The sequence below is a fragment of the Oryzias latipes genome, chromosome 3 (assembly GCF_053564925.1).
Source record: "Oryzias latipes strain Hd-rR chromosome 3, Olatipes_Hd-rR_3.1".
Taxonomy (NCBI): domain Eukaryota; kingdom Metazoa; phylum Chordata; class Actinopteri; order Beloniformes; family Adrianichthyidae; genus Oryzias; species Oryzias latipes.
The window spans coordinates 5614586-5634418 of NC_136239.1; the positions used below are offsets into that span (position 1 = coordinate 5614586).

Genomic DNA, 19833 nt, shown 5'->3' on the forward strand with positions numbered 1-19833 from the left:
ACCCACGTGAGGAAATGCTTTTCTGCTCCGCGCCACAGTGTGACGGGATCCCCCTCCCAGTGGAGGGATATCCACCCCAAGTCACTGTGGCTCCCCCTTAAAAAAACAGTTAAGGACACCACTACAGCTCCAAATGCCCCTACAATTAGAGCAACGGGGAGGAGCCAGAGGGGTAGGGGAGGAATACAGATTCATACAATTCCAGCCGGGCTCAAACAGCAGTTATTTCTCCTTCATGATGGATTTTTAAACGTTTGGCACTTGATTAAAAGGTGTGTCTTCCATACATCACAGCCTGATTCGTCCAATTTAAATCCAGTTTAACTGGCGGTGCACGTGCAATGGTCATGCGTTTTGGACGCAGAGCCAAACTTGTGTAGCCACGCGTAATGGGAGCGTTTTGAATGTGGAAGCCCAAAACGCATTTCTTTGCAAGTGGCCGCTTGAATGTGCGTTGCAGTGGTGTGAACGTCGCCTGAGGCTGAGCTGATGTAAGTCTTGTTTAAGCTCCGCCCCTCTGACCCTCTTCTCCTTTACCGGCTGAAAGCAGGATTCCCGCTGGATAAGGCAGTGAGCTACGCCAAACTGAGAAACCCTCTGCTCATCAACGACCTCAACATGCAGTACTACATCCAGGACAGGTGCGTGTCTTCCAGGATGAAGCTCCACCATCTGAAAAATGCAATCCTGTTTGAAAGTCGATCTTCATTTCCTTCAGGAGGGAGGTGTATCGCATTCTCCAGGAGGAGGGCATTGAACTTCCCCGCTATGCTGTGCTGAACCGTGACCCGGACAAACCAGAGGGTCAGTCTGACCTTCTGCTCTGCAGAAGCTGTTGTGGGATCTAAATTTTGGTGTCTGAGAATGCAGAACTGCAACCTCCTCTGTTTGTTTGCTTCAGAGTGCAACCTGGTGGAAGGAGAGGACCACGTGGAAGTGAACGGAGAAATATTCCAGAAGCCTTTTGTGGAGAAGCCTGTGTGTGCTGAGGACCACAACGTCTACATCTACTACCCAACGTCTGCAGGGGGGGGCAGCCAGCGGCTCTTCAGGAAGGTCCAGCTTTTCCTGTTTGTTTGTTTACTGAACTTGCTCTCACAGCAAAGAGGTTCGGGTCAGGAAAAGCATCTGACATATCCATCATGTAATTCATAAAAAGAGCTTTCATACCAGATCAGTTGTGTTCTGGAAAGTCGCCACCGGCGCTACAGGGTTCTGGTAGAAACTGGAAGAAGGAGAGGAGGAACCAGAGAGGAAAGGAAAGACTTTGAATGAAGAAATTTTGAGTTAATAGGCAGAAGAAAAGTGTATCTTAGGAGAGAAAGAGAGCAAGGCTTACAGATGAAAAGCAGGAGTGGATGGAAAGAGGAGCGGTGAGAAGAAGTTTAACGAGAATGTGCTGGAGGATCAGAGAGGATCAGAGAGGAGGATGAGCTTTTCTTCTTTCAGTCATTGATGAGTTGTAAACCAATGAAAGAGAACGTGCATGCACTATAAGAATGTGTCAGGATGTGCACGCTCTGCGAGGTCGTGCACGCTCAGCTCACCTGTGCTGCGTGCAGATCGGCAGCCGCAGCAGCGTTTACTCTCCAGAGAGCAGCGTGAGAAAGACGGGCTCCTACATCTACGAAGAATTCATGCCCACCGACGGCACCGATGTGAAGGTAGACCGCTCCACCATGTCCAGATTCTTGGAGAGCTGGGACACGCCTTTAATTTGGTTGGGGGTGGGGGTCGGTAGGTTTATACAGTGGGGCCGGACTACGCTCACGCCGAGGCCCGGAAGTCTCCTGCTTTGGACGGGAAGGTGGAGCGGGACAGTGAGGGCAAGGAGGTCCGTTACCCGGTCATGCTGTCCGCCATGGAGAAGCTGGTGGCCCGGAAGGTGTGCCTGGCCTTTAAGGTGAGCTGCAGCAGGCGGGCCGACGGGGTCTGAACCGGGCTCTGTGTTGACGGACCTTTGCTCGTCTCATTCTTGCAGCAAACCGTGTGCGGCTTCGACCTCCTCCGGGCTAACGGACACTCGTACGTGTGCGACGTGAACGGTTTCAGCTTCGTGAAGAACTCCATGAAGTACTACGACGACTGTGCCAAGATCTTGGGGTGCCAGCTTCAGCTCTTCTTCCTCCTGTGGTTCTGACCTGACCCGTTTAGTGATGTGTGTTTTTGGTGATTTGCAGAAACATTGTGATGCGCGAGCTGGCTCCTCAGTTTCATATCCCCTGGTCCATCCCGACCGAGGCAGAAGACATCCCCATCGTTCCCACAACTTCAGGGACCATGTAAGGCGCAGCAGCTGATCGTCCGCGTGTCTTCCAGCACCTGGCTGTCCTCGTGAACTGCTCTGATCTTCTTTAGGATGGAGCTGCGCTGCGTCATCGCCGTCATCCGACATGGAGACAGAACCCCCAAGCAGAAGATGAAGATGGAAGTCCGCAACCCCATGTCTGTGCCCCCCCCCTCCCTCCCGTTCTCTGCGTCCCATGCAGCAGAGCTGCTGCTCATGCTCCTGGTTTTTGTGCTGCAGGTTCTTCGACCTCTTCGACAAGTACGGAGGATACAAGTCTGGGAAGTTAAAGCTGAAAAAGCCGAAGCAGCTGCAGGTAATGACGGCTCCCTGCACCTTTTGCGCCCAGAGCTCAGAGGCCGTGACGGCGTCTTGTGTTCCGACCCCCAACAGGAAGTGCTGGACATCACCCGCCAGCTGCTGGCAGAACTCGGCCAAGACAACGACTGCGAGATTGAAGAGAAAAAGTCCAAACTGGAGCAGCTGAAGACAGTTCTGGAAATGTAAGAGGGCCCACTCATGCTGCTGATCTTAGAGGACCCCCCCACCCCCCAGCCCCATTTTGAAAGTTGTTTTGTTTATAAAAAGAAAAAATCACTTTATCCATGAATACATGAAACTTGAACAGTAATTATAACAGTAATGCAGGTATTTACCGAAAAATGTTTTTAATCATCCTGCAGCTGTTGATCCCACAGTTGCTGCTTTCCTTCCTTGTGATCTAGTTTTGCAGTAGAGTTTCCACATCCTTAAATACCCTACAGCTAAACTGCTAGCCTTTGCTCCATTTAGGAGTTTGGCACCTCTATAAAGGATTCGATTCAATCAAAATGTCACGTTTCTGCGACTATCAAAAAGTATTTAGCACCAAAAGAGTACATGACCACTGCAGGGCAGCGTATCAGAAACAATGCACATTGATCAGAGAAGAATTCCACCAGGATAAACTAGAAGTTACAAAAATACACAAAGATACTTTCACATAAAAAATTGTTTAGATTCTGCTGAGAAGACCAAAAGGAGCCACGTGCTCCTACATTAAATGGTGTTTATCAGTGAAGCAGCAAAAAAAATTAAACGTAAATACAAAAACAAATAGGTTGACACCTAAAATTAAAGACAAGTTAAAAGTATGTCGGATTTGTTTGTTTTACATTGAAATCCAACTCCCTGCAAAAGGACAATACAGTTAGAAAGTAACTTGCATTGCATTGAAGTGGTGGTTTTTTTGTTCCTCTGTATGTTAGAGATACATCCATACACTTTCTACATGATGCAGTACAAACCTTAATTTTTGCTCCATTGTTTTGTATTGATTTATGTTTCACAAAACAGCAACAAAACACCAAAGATTCAGAAAAATACTTGCCTTAATTTACTGATAAGAAAAAAAACATTGAAGAAACCCTTTCGGGTAGTTTATACTAAGTCCAGTGTAAAGAAATGAAACAATAAAATAATAAATTCTTCCTAAGTTTTACACAAACGTGTCTGACGCTTTTAACATAAACATACTGGTATGACAGTAGGGATGCAACAGTTCGGTCCAGTTTTAAACAGAGAATTGTGGCATCCCCTCTGTATATTCCCTCATCGGCCACTTTATTAGATACACCTTGCTAGTACCGGGTTGGACCCACTTCTGCCTTTAAAACTGCCTTAATCCTGAGAGTTTGGTTGCTGCAGATTTGTTGGCTGCACATCCATGATGCTGATCTCCCGTTCCACCAAATCCCAAAGCTCCTCTATTGGGTTTAGATCTGGTTACTGTGGAGACCGTTTGAGTCCAGTGAACTCATTGTCATGTTCAAGAAACCAGTCTGAGATGATTTCAGCTTTAGGACATGGCGCCTTATCTTGCTGGAAGGCAGGCTGACTGTGGTCAGAAAGGGATGGACACTGTCAGCAGCAATACTCAGGTAGGCTGTGGTGTTGGAACCATGCTCAGTTAGTACTAAGGGGTCCAAAATGTGCCAAGAAAATATCGTCCACACCATGACACCACTGCCACCAGCCTGAATCATTGACCCAAGGCAGGATGGATCCATGCTCTCATGTTGTTGACGCCAAAATCTGACCCTACCATTGAATGTGGCAGCAGAAATGGAGAATCATCAGACCAGACAATGTTTTCTGTCTTCTATTATCCAGTTTTAGTGAGCCTGTGTGAATTGTGGCTCAGTTTCCTGTTCTTAGCTGACAGCAGTGACACCCGGTGTGGTCTTCTGCTCCTGTTGTCCATCTGCCTCCAGGTTGGACGTGTTGTGCGTTTCGTCGGTTGTAACCAGTGGTTCTTCGAGTTCCTGTTATCTTTCTATCAGCTGGAACCAGTCTGTCCGTTCTCCTCTGACCTCTGGCATCAAAAAGACATTTTTGAGCTGCCGCTCACTGGATATTTTCTCTTTTTTGTACCATTCTCTGTAAACCCTACATATGGTTGTGGGTGAAAATCCCAGTTGATCAGCAGTTTCAGAAATACTCAGACCAGCCCGTCTGAACAATGTCACGTTCAAATTCACGACAATCACCTTTCTTCCCCGTTCTGATGGTTTGAACTGCAGCAGACGGTCTGGACCATGTCTACAGGCCTAAATGCTTTGGAATGGCTGATTTTTGTTAACGAGCAGTTGGAGAGGTGTGCCTAATGAAGTGACCAGTGAGTGTAGATTCACAGCTAAAGTTTAAGTGATCATTCTTCAAAACTTAAAGTTCTTTTCTCTTGAAGAGCAGATCAAGTTTGAAGCTCTTTGTAAAGGAATCTTAAACCGCCCTCATATTTAAACCATGAGGAGGTTTTGAATGTTTTCACACAAGAAAGGTTGAGAAAACTGAAAACTTGACAGAGGTTAAAGTCCCACCACGATCATCTTTTGATGGTGTTCCCAGTGGTCTTATGGTTATGATTATGCCATTTTTATCCAAAATGTAACAACCTTGGTCGTTTTCTAGGACATAGTTTCTGGAGAGCAGCAGGAGTTTACCGGAATTTTCCCTTTGAGTTGTGGGCGGGGCTGTTGATGCAGAACTAAGCCTCTGCTGACATCCCATCATCTCTTTGTTTACACTCTCCCCGCTAGCTTGCAGCCCTGCACCCACCTTAACATTAGCGGCACAACAAAAACTGTGAGCAATATCAGAGCTATCCAGCCGTACAGTTTAGGAAAACAAAGACGTTCTTGGATCTGTTTGTCTGTCAGTGGATGATGAGAATGGAGCGGAGCAGGGAGACTGTGAGCCGCCAGCAGATTTTCTACGTCACAAATACAATGTTTTTCAAATGGTATTTTTTTAGTCTGCTCAGGAGCAGAATACTAAATACTCAGAAATGCTATTTTGAGCTTGATGTTCTTATATATGTCCTCCATCATCAGAAAAATAACTCAAGAACGTGTTAAAAACACTGAGTGGGTCTTTAAAAGAGCTGAGGAACAGAGGAGGGTGTGCAGACTGGGGAATGGGTTCTGGGATCTCTGGACGTGTGGTTGGTAGTTCTGCTTCAGCTCCAAAGGCCGATCCTCTTACAAGGAAATGAGGTGCAGAGTTTAAGAACCGAGTAGGTCTCTGAAGCTCCAAGCGCTTTTGCTTTTTCCTCAGAAGAGTCTTGCAGTGATTTGGCCTCTTGACCTCTGCAGATGATTGGATCATGTTTGTCTTGTTGTTGCCGTCATGCAGGTACGGCCACTTCTCAGGGATCAACAGGAAGGTGCAGCTGACCTACCTCCCCCACGGGCAGCCCAAGACCTCCAGTGAAGAAGAAGGTGCAGGAATGAGTGCTGAGTCCTCTTTTGTGGGTCAGGAGGTCTCTACATCTGCAGTCACACGATCTCGCCTTTTCTCATCTGCAGACTTTCGGAAGGAAGGTCCATCTCTGCTGCTGGTCCTGAAGTGGGGGGGTGAGCTGACCCCTGCCGGCAGAGTCCAGGCGGAGGAGCTGGGCCGAGCCTTCCGCTGCATGTATCCTGGAGGACAAGGTGAGGCGACGCCTACAGATGACCCACACGTAGATATGGGGAGTCAAACCGTGCAGCTAAACTCTGTCTGCGCTTTTGTCTTTGTGGGAGGCAGCCTGAGGTCACATGACCTGCTGCTACACGTTAAACCCATATGAAGGCAGCTGAAGGACCTTTATAAAAACTGTCAGGAATAACAAGCTGTTAGAACACGCCCACAGGTCGCATGTCAATCAAAGTCTACTCTTCTCAGGAGGGTTTTGGTGGACAGACATGTGACCTTAAAGGGAAAACCGTTTTAAAGCAGACTGAGAGACTATATAAACTTAAACCGCTTGTCATTAAAGTGAGCAACGCTAACTCACCTGCCACCCCCCAGTGGTTAGCTGCTGTTTGGTCCCTAAACAGGAAGTGATGTGTTGCTCCTGGTCGGCTGTTTTTGTAGGAGACTATGCTGGTTTTCCGGGCTGTGGTCTGCTGCGGTTGCACAGCACCTACAGACACGACCTGAAGATCTACGCGTCTGACGAAGGCCGCGTACAGATGACGGCGGCCGCCTTCGCAAAGGTACGGGGGTTTCTCTTGGGAGCGGGGGTCACTGAGCAGATGAATTTATTTTGAACATCAAACTTTGAGTCTGAAGTGATGTTTGATTCCAGACCCCCCAGATATGTAGCTGCAGACAGACTCATTTTTTAGTAAAGACCAGACAGTACATTGGCACACCACCAGCACCATCTCAAAGCAGCACCCCCACCCCCCATCCCGCCTGACAGGAACTGGTGGTGGAGAACCCAAAATGCAGGAGACCATCATGCTGACAGAAAGTGAAACATTTAATGGGAGCAACAAAAAGGTGGCAAAGCAGAACAGAGCGGATGACCTGACGAGGATGCACAGAAAACCAGACACTTAAACAGGCGGAGGGCAATTAACTGAACTGAAGACAGCAGTGGATCATGAACCTGAAACTGCTGTGACTGACAAAAAGAAAACCAAGAACAACACAACCACAGAATCCTTACACTGCCCTGTTTTCTATTTAAAAATGTACCTTTTATTTTACGTATCAGCTATATGTGTAAAGTTTCTGAAAGAATTCAGTTTCTGTTGTTTGCAGATGACACAATTGTCTCTCCCTCTGGAACAAAATGAGATAAACCAAGAGAGACGACAGCAGTAAAAAATAATTAAGTTGAAAAGTTGGGTTCATGAAAATAAGGTATTTTTGAAGTGGGACAAAACAAAGTGTTGGATTTTAAGTAATTACAAAATTGATGAATATTTAATATTTATGTTTATGTTGAAAGCCAAAATTAAAAATTCTGCCAGATTTTCTCCAAACCGTTATTTTCCTTCGTTTCAATAGAAGGCAGTAAGAAAAGAAAATACTCATTTAAAGTTCCATCTGCTCGCTTAAGACAAACACATATCAGTCAATGGAGTAAAGCTGTGGAATTCACTAGTCAGAAGATTAAAAAAAACGTTACAAAAATCTGAATATTAGACAAATACAACCAATACAGATGAGCAAGAGACCAAAATGGGTCAGGGAGGGGATGGTAGGGTGCACTAGAAAAGATATGATGTTAACTATTGTTGTCGCTTTTGTGTTTTGTGTTGTGCTTGTGTACAAGGAACAGATTGCATAAGAAGCACAAGAATGTATTTTTTGTCTGCTCATAGCCTGAAAGATGGGTTCATGCTGCTGCACATTGCTTTTTCTCTCATCTGCTGGCACGAACAATAGGCAGGAAACATTCCAATGAAAATCATGTTTTTGTTCTTTCGCCGTGTTCTTGTAGTATTTCTCTGATGGAGGAAATATCTAAAAAAAAATGTAAGATTAAAACTGCATCTCTGACTGTTGCTCTTCAAATCACGATGAATCGGGAGCAGATAAAAACCTGCCGTTTGAAAAAGCTCTCAGTTGAGACGCAGCAACTGAAATGGGCGGGGCTACAGTCTCCCTTCTCCGCTCCTTTCTGATGCCTCCACTTGCAGACAAATAGATCCACGACTGTTTTTGTTTTCCTCGTCTGGGCTGGAATCTGGATCTAAACTGTACGACCGGACAGCTACAATTCAGAGGTGAATTTCTGATGACCTCCTGCCGCTCTGCAGAAACTACGTTCTAGAAAATGACGCAGGTCTGTAGAGGATTCAGGAGAGGATCGGAGTGCGACAGTAACTCAGGCAGAAACAGCTTTTCAGTTCATCCCTCAGTGTCAGAAACCATGCTGTCATCAGCGACACTTTTGTCTTTTTTTGCATGGAAGGACCTCCAGACCTGTTGACCTTCTGGGTTGAAGCTCCACCTTCAAGACTTTGCCACGGCTTGAAAGTGGGCGGGGTTCCATTCTGATGTCTGCTTTGTGGTGTCTGTGTGGGCAGGGCCTGCTGGCTCTGGAGGGGGAGCTGACTCCCATCCTGGTGCAGATGGTGAAGAGCGCCAACATGAACGGGCTGCTGGACAACGACAGCGACTCTCTGAGCAGCTGCCAGCACCGGGTCAAGGCCCGGCTGCACGAGATCCTGCAGAGCGACCGGGAGTTCACGGAGGATGACTTTGAGCGGGTGATTATCAGGGAGGCGGGAAAAGGCTGCTTTTGAGCGCAGTAATTCTCTGCTGCTCCTTGTTGGAAGACATTTGTCTGTAAATGTGTGTCTCAGCTGACCAGGATTTTCTCCTATTTTGTTCATTTTAACATGAATTTGCATTTTATGTATTTTGCTTAAAGAAATGAATGAAAAACGCTTTCAGATCACCTGAAGTTTAATCCGTCCCTGGTTGAATCTCCTATCCCTGACAGGTTAATGAAAGTGTTTCCAGAAGAATTGATTGACATTTACTTTATATGTATTTTGTATAGTCCATGGGTTTTTACAGATGCACTTCAAAATTGAATTGAATTGAATTTACTGTGATGCTGTGAAGGTTTTAACAGCTTTATTCTGACTCACCTGCATCACCTGGCTGTGTTTGTGGCAGCTGGCCCCGACCTGCAGCGCCTCGTTGGTGAATTCCATGAAGATCGTGAAGAACCCGGTGGACACGTGCGACCAGGTGTACGCGCTGATCCAGAGCCTCACTTCGCAGATCCGCTGGAGGATGGAGGATCCCAAATCTGCCGGTGAGAGAAGCTGCCGAGGGACAAAAGGAGCTGGAGGTTTGATCGATTTCATACAGAAACACTTTCATTCCCGTTTGTTCTGAGTTTTGGGAAAGTCTGACCCAGACTCAGTTTAAGGTTCTTCTCTGTTTTATCTGTTTTTATCCTGTTTGGATTAATCGTCTAAACCCTGGTGGACCCAGAGGTTCTCCAGCCTTTGAACTGTCCCAGAGTTGAAGTAGAACTACCCATCAAGTTTGTTTCAGGTATTGACTGTACGTGGGAACTGGACCGAGTGGAATGTGACCTCATTTATAGAAAACACTTTACATGCAGCTCTAACCAAATGAAGTCAATTCAGTCTGCTTTTTTCTTGCAAGGCGGACGCTGCCATGTTGAAGCCAGACATGGTCAGTATGCAATAGGGGTGTGATGATAACCGCATCACCACAGTGCTGAGGTCATGACCGCGGTGATGACCTCAGCACTGCAGTGATGACCTCAGCACCGCACGTTTGTTTGTAGTTGATTGGTGCGTGATTGGAACTATAATAAACACATGAAACACATTCATCTTTGCTGATAATTTACTTTTTCTGCTAGTCCTGTGTTCAGACTTCAAGGGTTTCTGGGGGAAACCCTTTATTACTGTTCTCCCTCACTCTCTGCACCGCGCCTCTCACTCCCTCTACTCACACACACACACACACGCATGTGGTTTCAGCAGCACACACACATCCTCATTCTACAACAGAAGTTTCGGTCTCACGAGGAAATACGACAGATTTACTACATTCTAATTATTTATTTCCATTGTATTGATTTCCATTACAAGCTGCGTGCGTTCTTGAGTGCGTTGGGGGGGGTTATTACTGTTCTCCTTCACTTCGTAACACCAAACATAAACGCGCACTGTTAGAGTGCGATGAATATCACCACATGTTTTGTTTGGGAGCTATTTTCTCCAGCGCAAAGTTACGTCTCTGTTTAAACAAAGGCGGAGCCTCCTGCCCCGCGTTCTTCATGGGTGTCAGACTTCATGGCTGCCGGAAAGGTGACAAAGTGTCTGCAGTCTGTTTATCGGATGGATGGATGGATGGATAGATGGATAGATTGATGACTTTATTAATCCCACAATGGGGAAATTTCATTTCTGTGGCAGCAACACGACATTCAGAAATAATCTATATAATATAACATCAATAAAGGACATCACAAATGACATTTATATTAGATAGTTAAAAATATTACTAAAATTATTATGAAAATGAGATTCTTATTAAATAAAGAAATAAATATTAAATAAATACAGCTGCAAAAGTGTAAAAAACATGCGGTCTGCAAAACATGTAAACTGTAAAAAAACATTACAAATTTTTTCAAAATACAGAAATAACTAATGAAGTTCACACCAAAAACAAAAACAAACAACTGTTCAGGAACAAAAAACAATTTAAAACTGGACAATTACCGGACAATAGATAATATTCTGAGAAGATGTCTGCACCAGAGAGCACAGGTGAAGCCTAGTATGCAGCTAGAGAGCGTTCCACTGCAGAGGAATCAACACGCACCCCCAACACACTTGTGTGGACTCCTTCCTCCTAGTCCTACACACGCAGCGCACTGACACTAACACACACACACACACACACACACACAGTCATTCTACAACACCTATATAATTAGTTCATTAGTTAGATAGGTAGTAGTTAGTTGTTACTGTTATTTGTTAATAAACAGTACTGCGTTGTAATTGTATTCATTTGCGACGCGGCCGCCGGGGGATTTTGTGTTTGGTGGCAGGGGTTGGGGGGGCTTGGGGGTGCAGTTAACCGTGACACCGCGCCCCCAGCGGGTTCATCAGCGCGCTGATCAAAAATCCCACACCGTCACAGCTCTAGTATGCAGTAACTGTTCCGAGTTGATTTGAGTCCTGGTTTCTATGGCAACCACCCACAGCAATCCGGGAGGGGCTTGTAGGAGGGCCGCACGTCTACCTGGAACCAGGAACTCTGTCAAACGTTTCAAACATGTGAGACCACCTGCTCTTATTGAAGCATCTGATTGGTCAGTTTATTACTTGAGCAATTTGCACTACAGGAAAAAATAAATCATAAAAAAGAGGATTATCACGAAGATTTTAAAATCGGAATCAGCTCAACAATGGTTCTTAGAATGACTGAGTAACAGCTGTTTGTTTCTCTATAGAAGTCTATGGGATTTTGGCTTCTTGAGGCCACTTCCTGTTTGGAACGCCAGGGGGAGGAGTCACTCAGTCCAGTTCTCATATACAGTCAATGGTTTCAGGATCTGGGTCTGCCTCCAGAGCTGCTCATGATTCTTCTTTTTGTGAACCAGTGTTCTTTATGTTTAATTACTATTTATTTTCTTCACAAAGATGTAATTACTCCATTTTTTCATTCTTTTAGCTGTTGCGTTGTTGTAATTTGTGGCTATTGGGTTCAGGGGTTGGAGAACTCACTTAGTGCAACATGCCCCCCCCTCACACACACACACACTTCCCCCTCCCTGCAGACCTGCAGCTTTACCACAGTGAGACCCTGGAGCTGATGCTGCAGCGCTGGTCCAAACTGGAGAGGGACTTCCGCATGAAGAACGGCCGCTACGACATCAGCAAGATCCCCGACATTTACGACTGCGTGAAGTACGACGTGATCCACAACGCCACGCTGGGGCTGCAGGACACGCTGGAGCTGTTCAGGCTGTCCCGGGCTTTGGCCGACATCGTCATCCCACAGGTGAGGGGGAGGCACCTTATATACACAACAACATGATTCTGATGGTACAGAGGTTTGGACTGCAATGATCACTTCCTTCTTTATTAAAAGTTTGATTTTCTTAAAAAACTGCTATAAACTGCAAAGCTTTTAATGTCACTAAAATATTTTCAATTAAATTCAGTTTTAATTATATAGTCCAGTATTACAACACAGTCGTCTCAACGGGCTTCACAAAACAAAACCTCTGTCATAAAATATAATAGCTGATTGCTAAACTAAACTAAACAGACTAAACTAAACTGGCATCCCTGCCCTTAGACCCTCCTTCTCGGCAAGGAAAGACTCCTGAGAAAAAGGAGAAACCTCAGGGTTGTCCACATGAGGGAGGGATCCTCCCCCAGGACGGACAGGCCATGTTCCAGAACTCATAGAGAGCATTAGCTTATCTAACTCTACAAATACATGTTAAAATAGTCCAGCAGATGATCTTCATCCAGATAAATGGGGGGGCGGCTGGGGGCGCGAGACGAGCCGGAGGGAGGGTTCACAGCCAAGTGAAGGAGCAGAGACGAGGTACACGGTCAGGTACGGGGGCACAGACGAGCCAACTGGAATGTGGAAGCCCTCCCGTTCCCCCTGAGGGAGGTGGGACAGAGGGAGAGTACATGAATCGCACTGCACCAAACAGAGGCATGGAGACCTGAATGATGAATAATGATCCAGAATATAGGAGAGGAGGAGAAAAGTTCCATTTTCAAAATAATGTCCCTCAAAGCTTTACAAAAGCTGAATGTCAGAAGAAAATGCGAAGAGACAACACTTTTGAGCTGGATAAGAAGTTTCACAAGTTCCTTGGCTGACCTTTGATGCAGTCCCACCTCCACCTGGACACATCTCACCACTGTCTTCCAGCTCTCGTCCATGTCCTGAACATCTCCAACGTTCTTCTCTGCTGCTCCAGATTCCTCCTCCAAACCAAGGCTCCTCTCTCTGGATCCTGTCATAGACTTTCTCTAGATCTACAAAGGCAGCTTCCAGCTCTGCTGTGCGTCTTCAGCTTCCCTGCATCGTTTTCTGTTCAGTGTTCTTAGCAGTTCTTGGCATCAGCAGCACCTTACACACATCACACTGCCTCATTGCTGCTGTGGTTCACACTCTTCAGCTCTGCCGGGAGTGCTGGCAGCCTGTGTGTTGAGGCCTGCAGACTCCTGGACTCCACCCACCCCTCTCATCTGTCCCCCCCCTGCAGGAATATGGCATAAATAGAGTGGAGAAGTTGGACATCGCATACGCCTACTGTCTCCCACTGGTCAGAAAAATCCAGCTTGACCTGCAGAGGACCCACGGAGACGAGGCGGTCAACAAACTGCATCCCCTGTGAGTCCCCCCGCCCTTTCAAAGGGCTTTAGATTGTAATGGTGGGAACCATAAGCATGGTTCAACTCTGAGCGCAGAGCAGGTTCTGGCTGGGACCCTCCTCTGAATTGCTTGAGTTTGCAGTTTACATTTCTGAAGATGTCCTGAAATCCTGCTGGGATTTCTGTCAGCACCTCTCATTCTGGTAAACGGGTTGGAAGGAAAAGTCTTTTAAGCTTTATTGATGGAGTGCAGGGGCAGCTGGTGTGAAAATGTGCAAAAAACATCCTTTATTTGCCTACAGGGAATTGAGTGTATAAATGTTTAAACTAGAGCCGTCATTCTTCCTTATCCTCCATCCTTGGGTAAGGGGAGGGCTGGGATGGGAAAACCAAGGACCTGACGCATAGACAAAGGCTAACACAAAGCTAAATGAGACCTGCAATCTGTGCATTTTAATTTATAAAAGCTAATAAATAAGAACTGAACTGAATCTAATAACAGAATGAAGTTCTTGCTGATGCCTACCACAGCAGCTCAGGTTTTATTTTGAAAATCCTCTGCCTGATCTTCCTGTAGAGTCTGTATCACAGTTTACCAAAACACCCGTCAGACCCTGATTTTGAAGCTGCATCTGTGATCTGACCTCCACATGGTCACTGACGCTGTTGTGTGCACGGTGTGGTGCCACCAGGTACTCTCGTGGCGTGATGTCCCCTGGTCGCCACGTCCGGACTCGTTTGTACTTCACCAGTGAGAGCCATGTCCACTCGCTGCTCAGCATCTTCAGATACGGAGGCCTGCTGGACGTAAGCAAACGAGGATCCTGCCGAGCTTTGCCCGTTGGGTCTGAGCTGAGCCGTCCTTTCTGTGCCGCAGGAGGAGAAGGACCAGCAGTGGAAGAGAGCCATGGACTACCTGGGAGCCGTCTCTGAACTCAACTACATGACACAGATCGTCATCATGCTCTATGAGGACAACAACAAGGTGAGTCTCCTGCTCCGGAACGGCCGGCTTCTGCCTGGAGGGGCAGTATAGACCCCTAACCCAATGTTGGGGGGTCTCTGCCTCTTCCATTTACTTTTTAGCACTCGTAAACGTGAGCTGCTGCTGTTCATTATGTTTTCCAGAACCTGACATCCCAAACACATCAGTTGAGCTTTGTGGTTCATTTTGAAATACCGTAATTTCTGGAGTATTAGTTGCAGGAGCAGAAAAAAAACATAATAAAAAAGAAATAAAAAAACACAAATAAGTCGCTTTGGAGTATAAGTCGCACTTTTGGGAGAAAAGTGCAACGCTTTTAAACAAATACACCAATGAAGCTGTAATGCTTTATTCACACTGAACGCCGTTCATGCATGAAATCCGTGTCCACCGCCTCTTTTGACATGTGTCAAATTTGATGCTCAGTGCTTGTCCAAAATTACTAGACACTCCCGTTGCGTAAGGGAGGAGCTAGCATCAACTGTTTAGCCTCATGGCAACATGAAAGCGTTGCCTTCATCTCATTTACAATATATGGAAGACAAAGAAAATGAAGTTTAGAGACCTGGGGGGTATTCCAGAAAGCAAGTTATGCTAGTTACCACGGTACGTTTGAGGCTAAGGAAGTGGATAACCTCAGCTTTCGGTTCCAGAAATGGAGGTATGTTTCAGGGTGGTCTATACTGGTGGTCCTGGTCAAGACTGAATACTTCCAGATGCTTTTCTCTGTAAAGTCAGCAGGAAGAACACAACAGACTGGTGATATGTGACACACACATGAACTAAACAGATCATGCCTGTGACACGGACACTCTGTGGCTTTTCTACTCATCGTTTTTATCAGCAGATGAGGTTAAAATGTTTGTAGTTCTTTGCTTTTGTAGTTCACATTAGGCATTAGGACAACAATGCCCCCAAAAAACTGTAAGGAAGATCCCCCGTGTTTGTTTTTTATTGAATGCAGTGTGCTTCCATACGTTACTGCCTTTTCTTCCATAACCAACTTTAGCAGCAAGACAGACAAACTCTGATGTATCGACACGAGTCTTAGTTTGATTTAGCGGCACCGACTACAATAGTCTGACTGAAATGTCTTTATTTTATTTAGTTTTGGAAATCTTATGGAAAATCTTTGCTGAAAAGTGTGCAAACCCTAATATCTGCATTTCTGCTGTAATTATTCATCTAGAACCTTTTTTTCCAAACTGTACTCATGCTTGCTAGCTTTGAGGAGGTAACAGTTTGCTTGCTATTTTATTATGTTAAAATGTTTTGGTTCTTAAATATTGTTCAGCATCTTCGCAAGAATTGTACATTTTCTTGTATTCATTCTCTTCTTTGTTACTGCCATTGTTCACTGCAAAAACAGTCTTTAGAAATACATGAAATGTTCTGAAATGCAGAAAAAACTCTTGAGGTAGGGCCTTTTAACTTGATTTTCTGTATTTCTATGGCTTTTTATAAAGCTTTTGAAAATCAATCAATGACTTGATGAAGTATTTAGATGAGATACATGACGCTAAACTATAAGATGCTTCAAAAATGTGTTTTTAAGAAAGCGCTTTTTTAGCGGAGAACCAGGCGAAGAAGGTTATTTTTTAGGCTTATGGTAAAATCATGCATCTCCCCCGATGTGAAGGATATCTCCTCGGAGGAGCGCTTTCACGTGGAGCTCCACTTCAGCCCTGGAGTGAAGGGGGTGGAGGAGGAGGAGCACGCACCGACCGGGTTTGGTTTTAGACCCGCTTCTGCAGATGTGGCCCGACAGGTGAGGCCGCAGCAGCTCCTCCCTCCTTCCTGTTTCCGTCTTCTGTGAGAAGGCTTGACTTGAAGCTCTGCTTCTTCAGAACGGACAGAAGCAGCCGGACCCCGGCAGCTTGGAGGACCTTTCCCGAGACGAGACAGACCGAGCCGTGCCACTGTCCGAACCGGTCACTATTCCCAGGAAGTCTCCGCTTATTCGCAACCATAAGACGGGTTCCATGGAGGTGCGACTCACTCAACCACAAATCACCATCTTCCATCGTCCTGCTGCAGCATTTATTTATTTGGGGCGATGATGCCATCTCCGGGTCCCTGTGTGTCCATCAGGTCCTGTCAGAGACATCGTCCTCTAAAGTGGGCAGCTATCGCCTCTTTTCGCTCTGCTCACGGCAGTCCCCTGAGATGAAACAGAGTGGATTAGGTAAGCGTGGGAGCTCGCCGTTGGGGCGGCAGCCGTGTGTGCGTGACAAGCAAGCACTTTCATCAATCAGAAAGGGATTCATGTTTTGCCACCAGGACTAGCAGAGGGCTAGTTGTGCTCTCCCCCTCAGCTGTTAACCCTCTTTTCATAGAACGGTTGTTGTTTTTTTTACTTTTGCAGAAACAGTTATAATTGTGGTGATAAAAACTATGACAGTGTTTGTCTAAACCCACTAGGAATGCCCTTTTACACCTAAACGGCAACACTCCGCTGGTTGTCATGGTAACAAACAGTTTACATTCCTGCTTCATAACAATGCAGGCGTACAGAAGGTACCTTTTGTGAGACACGTGAGTTTGGAAAGTGTTGCTATCCTTGTGGCTAAAGTGTGTTGATTCCGTTTTGAGTAAAAGTTCAATACGTATATATGGTTTTGGCTTCTCGGAACCACTTTCTATTATATCGGATACAGTAGTAGTCAAAGGTTTACATACACTTGTAAAGTACACATGGTCATGTCTACCTTGAATTTGTTTCTACAACTCAGATTTTTCTCTGTTAGAGTGATTGGAACAAATACTTTTATGTCACAAAAAACCTTCATGAAGTTTGGTTCTTTTTTTTTTTACTTTATTATGGGTCCATTGAAAATTTGACCAAATCTGTTGGGTCAAAAATATACATAGAACAACATGAATTGGCAATTTTGGTGACTCAGAAAGTTGTGTCAATGAAATGAGCTTTATAGCACGGCCTCTGAACTTATCGTGAGTAATTATGAGTGACTACAGCTGCTGTTTCAATAGGGCTCATTGGAATTCAAATGCCCACAAACACTACAATGGGAAAGTTAAATGAGCTCAGGATAGATCCTAAAAAGTGAATCATTCACTTGAACAAGTCAGGAAAGTCACTAGGAGCCATTAAAAAGCAGCTGCAGGTCCCAAGAGCAACAGTGCAAACGATTGTTTGTACGTACAATGTTTTGTCACAGCCACAATGGGGAAGAAAATGCAGACTGTTACCTGCTGCTGAAATAAAAATCAGTCAGAACGGTGAAGAGTCAACCAAGAGCCACCAAAAAGCAGATCTGCCGAGATTTAGAAGCTGATGGATCATAGGTTTCCGTGACCACAGTCAAGTCTGAGAGGCTGCCGTGCAAGCAGGAAGCCCTTGCTCCAAAAGCGGCACCGAAAGGCTCGACTGAAGGTTGCTGCTGATCGCATGGACACAGAGAACACCTGGAGGAAAGTTCTGTGGTCATACAAAACAAAAATCAAGCTCTTTGACTTCAATGCCCAGCAATATGTTTGGAGGAGAAAAGGTGAGGCCTTTAACCCCAAGAACACCATGGCTATCGTCAAGCACTGTGGTGGTAGGATTATGCTGTAGGCCTGTTTTGCTGATGCTTTACAGAGAAAATGGCATAATGAAGGAGGAGGATTACCTTCAAATACATCAAGATGTTCTAAAGTCATCAGCCCAAAGGTTGGGTCTGGGAGGCAGTTGGGTGTTCCAACAGGACAATGACCCCAAACGCATATCAAAAGTGGTAATGAAATGGCTAAATAAGGCTAGAATGAAGGTTTTTGAATGGCCTTTTCCAAAGTCCTGACTTGATCCCCATCGAGAACTTGGGAAAAATGCTGAGGATAGAGAGCAAACAAATGGAACTGCACTGCACCAAGAAGAGTGGTCAAAGTATCAACCAGAAGCTTTTGGATGACTACCAAAAGGGCATAATTGAAGTGAAAATGGCCAAAGGACGTGAATTGAACATTAGTATAACAGGCGGCTGTGGTGCAGCGGTAGGGCGGTCGACCCGTGATAGTAAAATTGCAGGTTCGATTCCCGCCTTGCACGCCCATGTGTCAAAGTGTCCTTGGGCAAGACACCGAACACCACCTTGCCTCTGGTGGAAGGTTGGCGCCAGTGTTCGGCAGCGGAGCCGCCACCAGTGTGTGAATGGGACTGTGACTGTAAAGCGCTTTGGGTCTTCGAGAAAGGTAGAAAAGGGCTATATATGTATACACCATTTACCATTCATTGCTGTATGTATATTTTTCACTCAGCAGATTTGGTCACATTTTCAACTGACCCATAAAAAAGTCCTAAAGGAATCCAACTTCATGAATGTCTTTTGTGAGATAAAAGCATCTGTTCCAATCAGTCTATCAGAGAAAAATCAGAGTTATAGAAATAACTGGAAATTGAAGAAAGCCATGACGTGAACTTCACAAGTGTCGGTAAACTTTTGACCACCATTACGCCCAAAGAGTGTTTGGTGTTTAAAATGATGGACAGGTCATGTACAACATAATAAGTCGCCTAATATCCCTCTGTGTGTCCATTAAGAAATATAGGATGTGATGGACTAAGGTAGTTTCAAGACCAGAGCGAACATCTGTAATGGTTCTGAAGCTGCCCGTCTTTCTAATGCAGAAATGGAGTGGTGACTAACCCCCCATTCCCCCACCCCCACAGGCTCTCAGTGTGCCGGCCTCTTCAGTACCACTGTCCTGGGGGGCTCATCTAGCGCACCGAACCTGCAGGACTACGCACGTGTGCACCGAAAAAAGTTTTCCTCCGGCAGTCTTCCCTACAAAGACGGTAGGTGTCCACCCCCGCCTCCTGTCAGTGTGCGGCGCCAAGCATCCCCCCTCCCCCCCATCTCAGAATAATTAAGTGTAGAAAAATCATCTGTCTCTTTCAATTCTACAGTTTTCATCAGCATAATAACAGAAGTCTGCTACGTAGACTCATGCTAAACACATCTCTGTCCCAGAATGCCTCAGGACCCCCCCCCACACACACACACAAACACACATACCTTATTGAACGAACAGAAAGTGGCAGGCCAGCATGCCTGCTGTGAAGCACGGGGGTGGAGGTGTGGTGAACTGAGGACTGACGTTCTGTCCAGCAATGGGGGGGGGGGGTCAGAATAGTTGCTGCTGAATTGGTTCAGATAGTGGATTTGAGCTGCTGCTGAAGGCTTAGAATTGAAAGATGCCTTTCTGTTGTCATGCCCCGCCCTGAGTGATGCTCTGATTGCCCCAGCATGTTTGTGACGCCATCACAGAAGAGCTGTGCAGACGGCGGTCATGTGGACTCATTCATGTTACTTCCTGTAGTTTTGTTTATGCCGTCGCTTCAATTCCATCGGATTTTCTTTCTGCCTCATTTGTTCCTCAGCCGCCAGATCCTGTGA

At 45.8% G+C, this 19833-nt stretch overlaps 1 protein-coding gene across 16 annotated transcripts in view; it reads left to right on the forward strand.

The window, feature by feature from the left end:
- ppip5k1a (diphosphoinositol pentakisphosphate kinase 1a) overlaps positions 1-19833 on the forward strand; it is a 42406-nt gene that overhangs the window by 8010 nt on the left and 14563 nt on the right. For 9 of the 16 annotated variants that reach the window (XM_078944134.1, XM_078944141.1, XM_078944136.1 and 6 more), the window contains exons 4-26: positions 551-641; positions 719-804; positions 902-1056; positions 1563-1664; positions 1742-1903; positions 1982-2103; positions 2181-2282; positions 2359-2445; positions 2528-2603; positions 2681-2790; positions 5960-6045; positions 6133-6258; positions 6683-6804; positions 8632-8814; positions 9230-9407; positions 11889-12112; positions 13344-13471; positions 14145-14259; positions 14330-14437; positions 16077-16205; positions 16285-16425; positions 16529-16622; positions 19107-19232. In XM_078944134.1, the coding sequence (XP_078800260.1) occupies positions 551-641; positions 719-804; positions 902-1056; positions 1563-1664; positions 1742-1903; positions 1982-2103; positions 2181-2282; positions 2359-2445; positions 2528-2603; positions 2681-2790; positions 5960-6045; positions 6133-6258; positions 6683-6804; positions 8632-8814; positions 9230-9407; positions 11889-12112; positions 13344-13471; positions 14145-14259; positions 14330-14437; positions 16077-16205; positions 16285-16425; positions 16529-16622; positions 19107-19232 (2853 nt within the window). The remainder of the gene's footprint in view (positions 1-550; positions 642-718; positions 805-901; positions 1057-1562; positions 1665-1741; positions 1904-1981; positions 2104-2180; positions 2283-2358; positions 2446-2527; positions 2604-2680; positions 2791-5959; positions 6046-6132; positions 6259-6682; positions 6805-8631; positions 8815-9229; positions 9408-11888; positions 12113-13343; positions 13472-14144; positions 14260-14329; positions 14438-16076; positions 16206-16284; positions 16426-16528; positions 16623-19106; positions 19233-19833) is intronic. The other 7 variants (XM_011486698.4, XM_078944142.1, XM_011486723.4 and 4 more) reach the window with 1 other exon arrangement.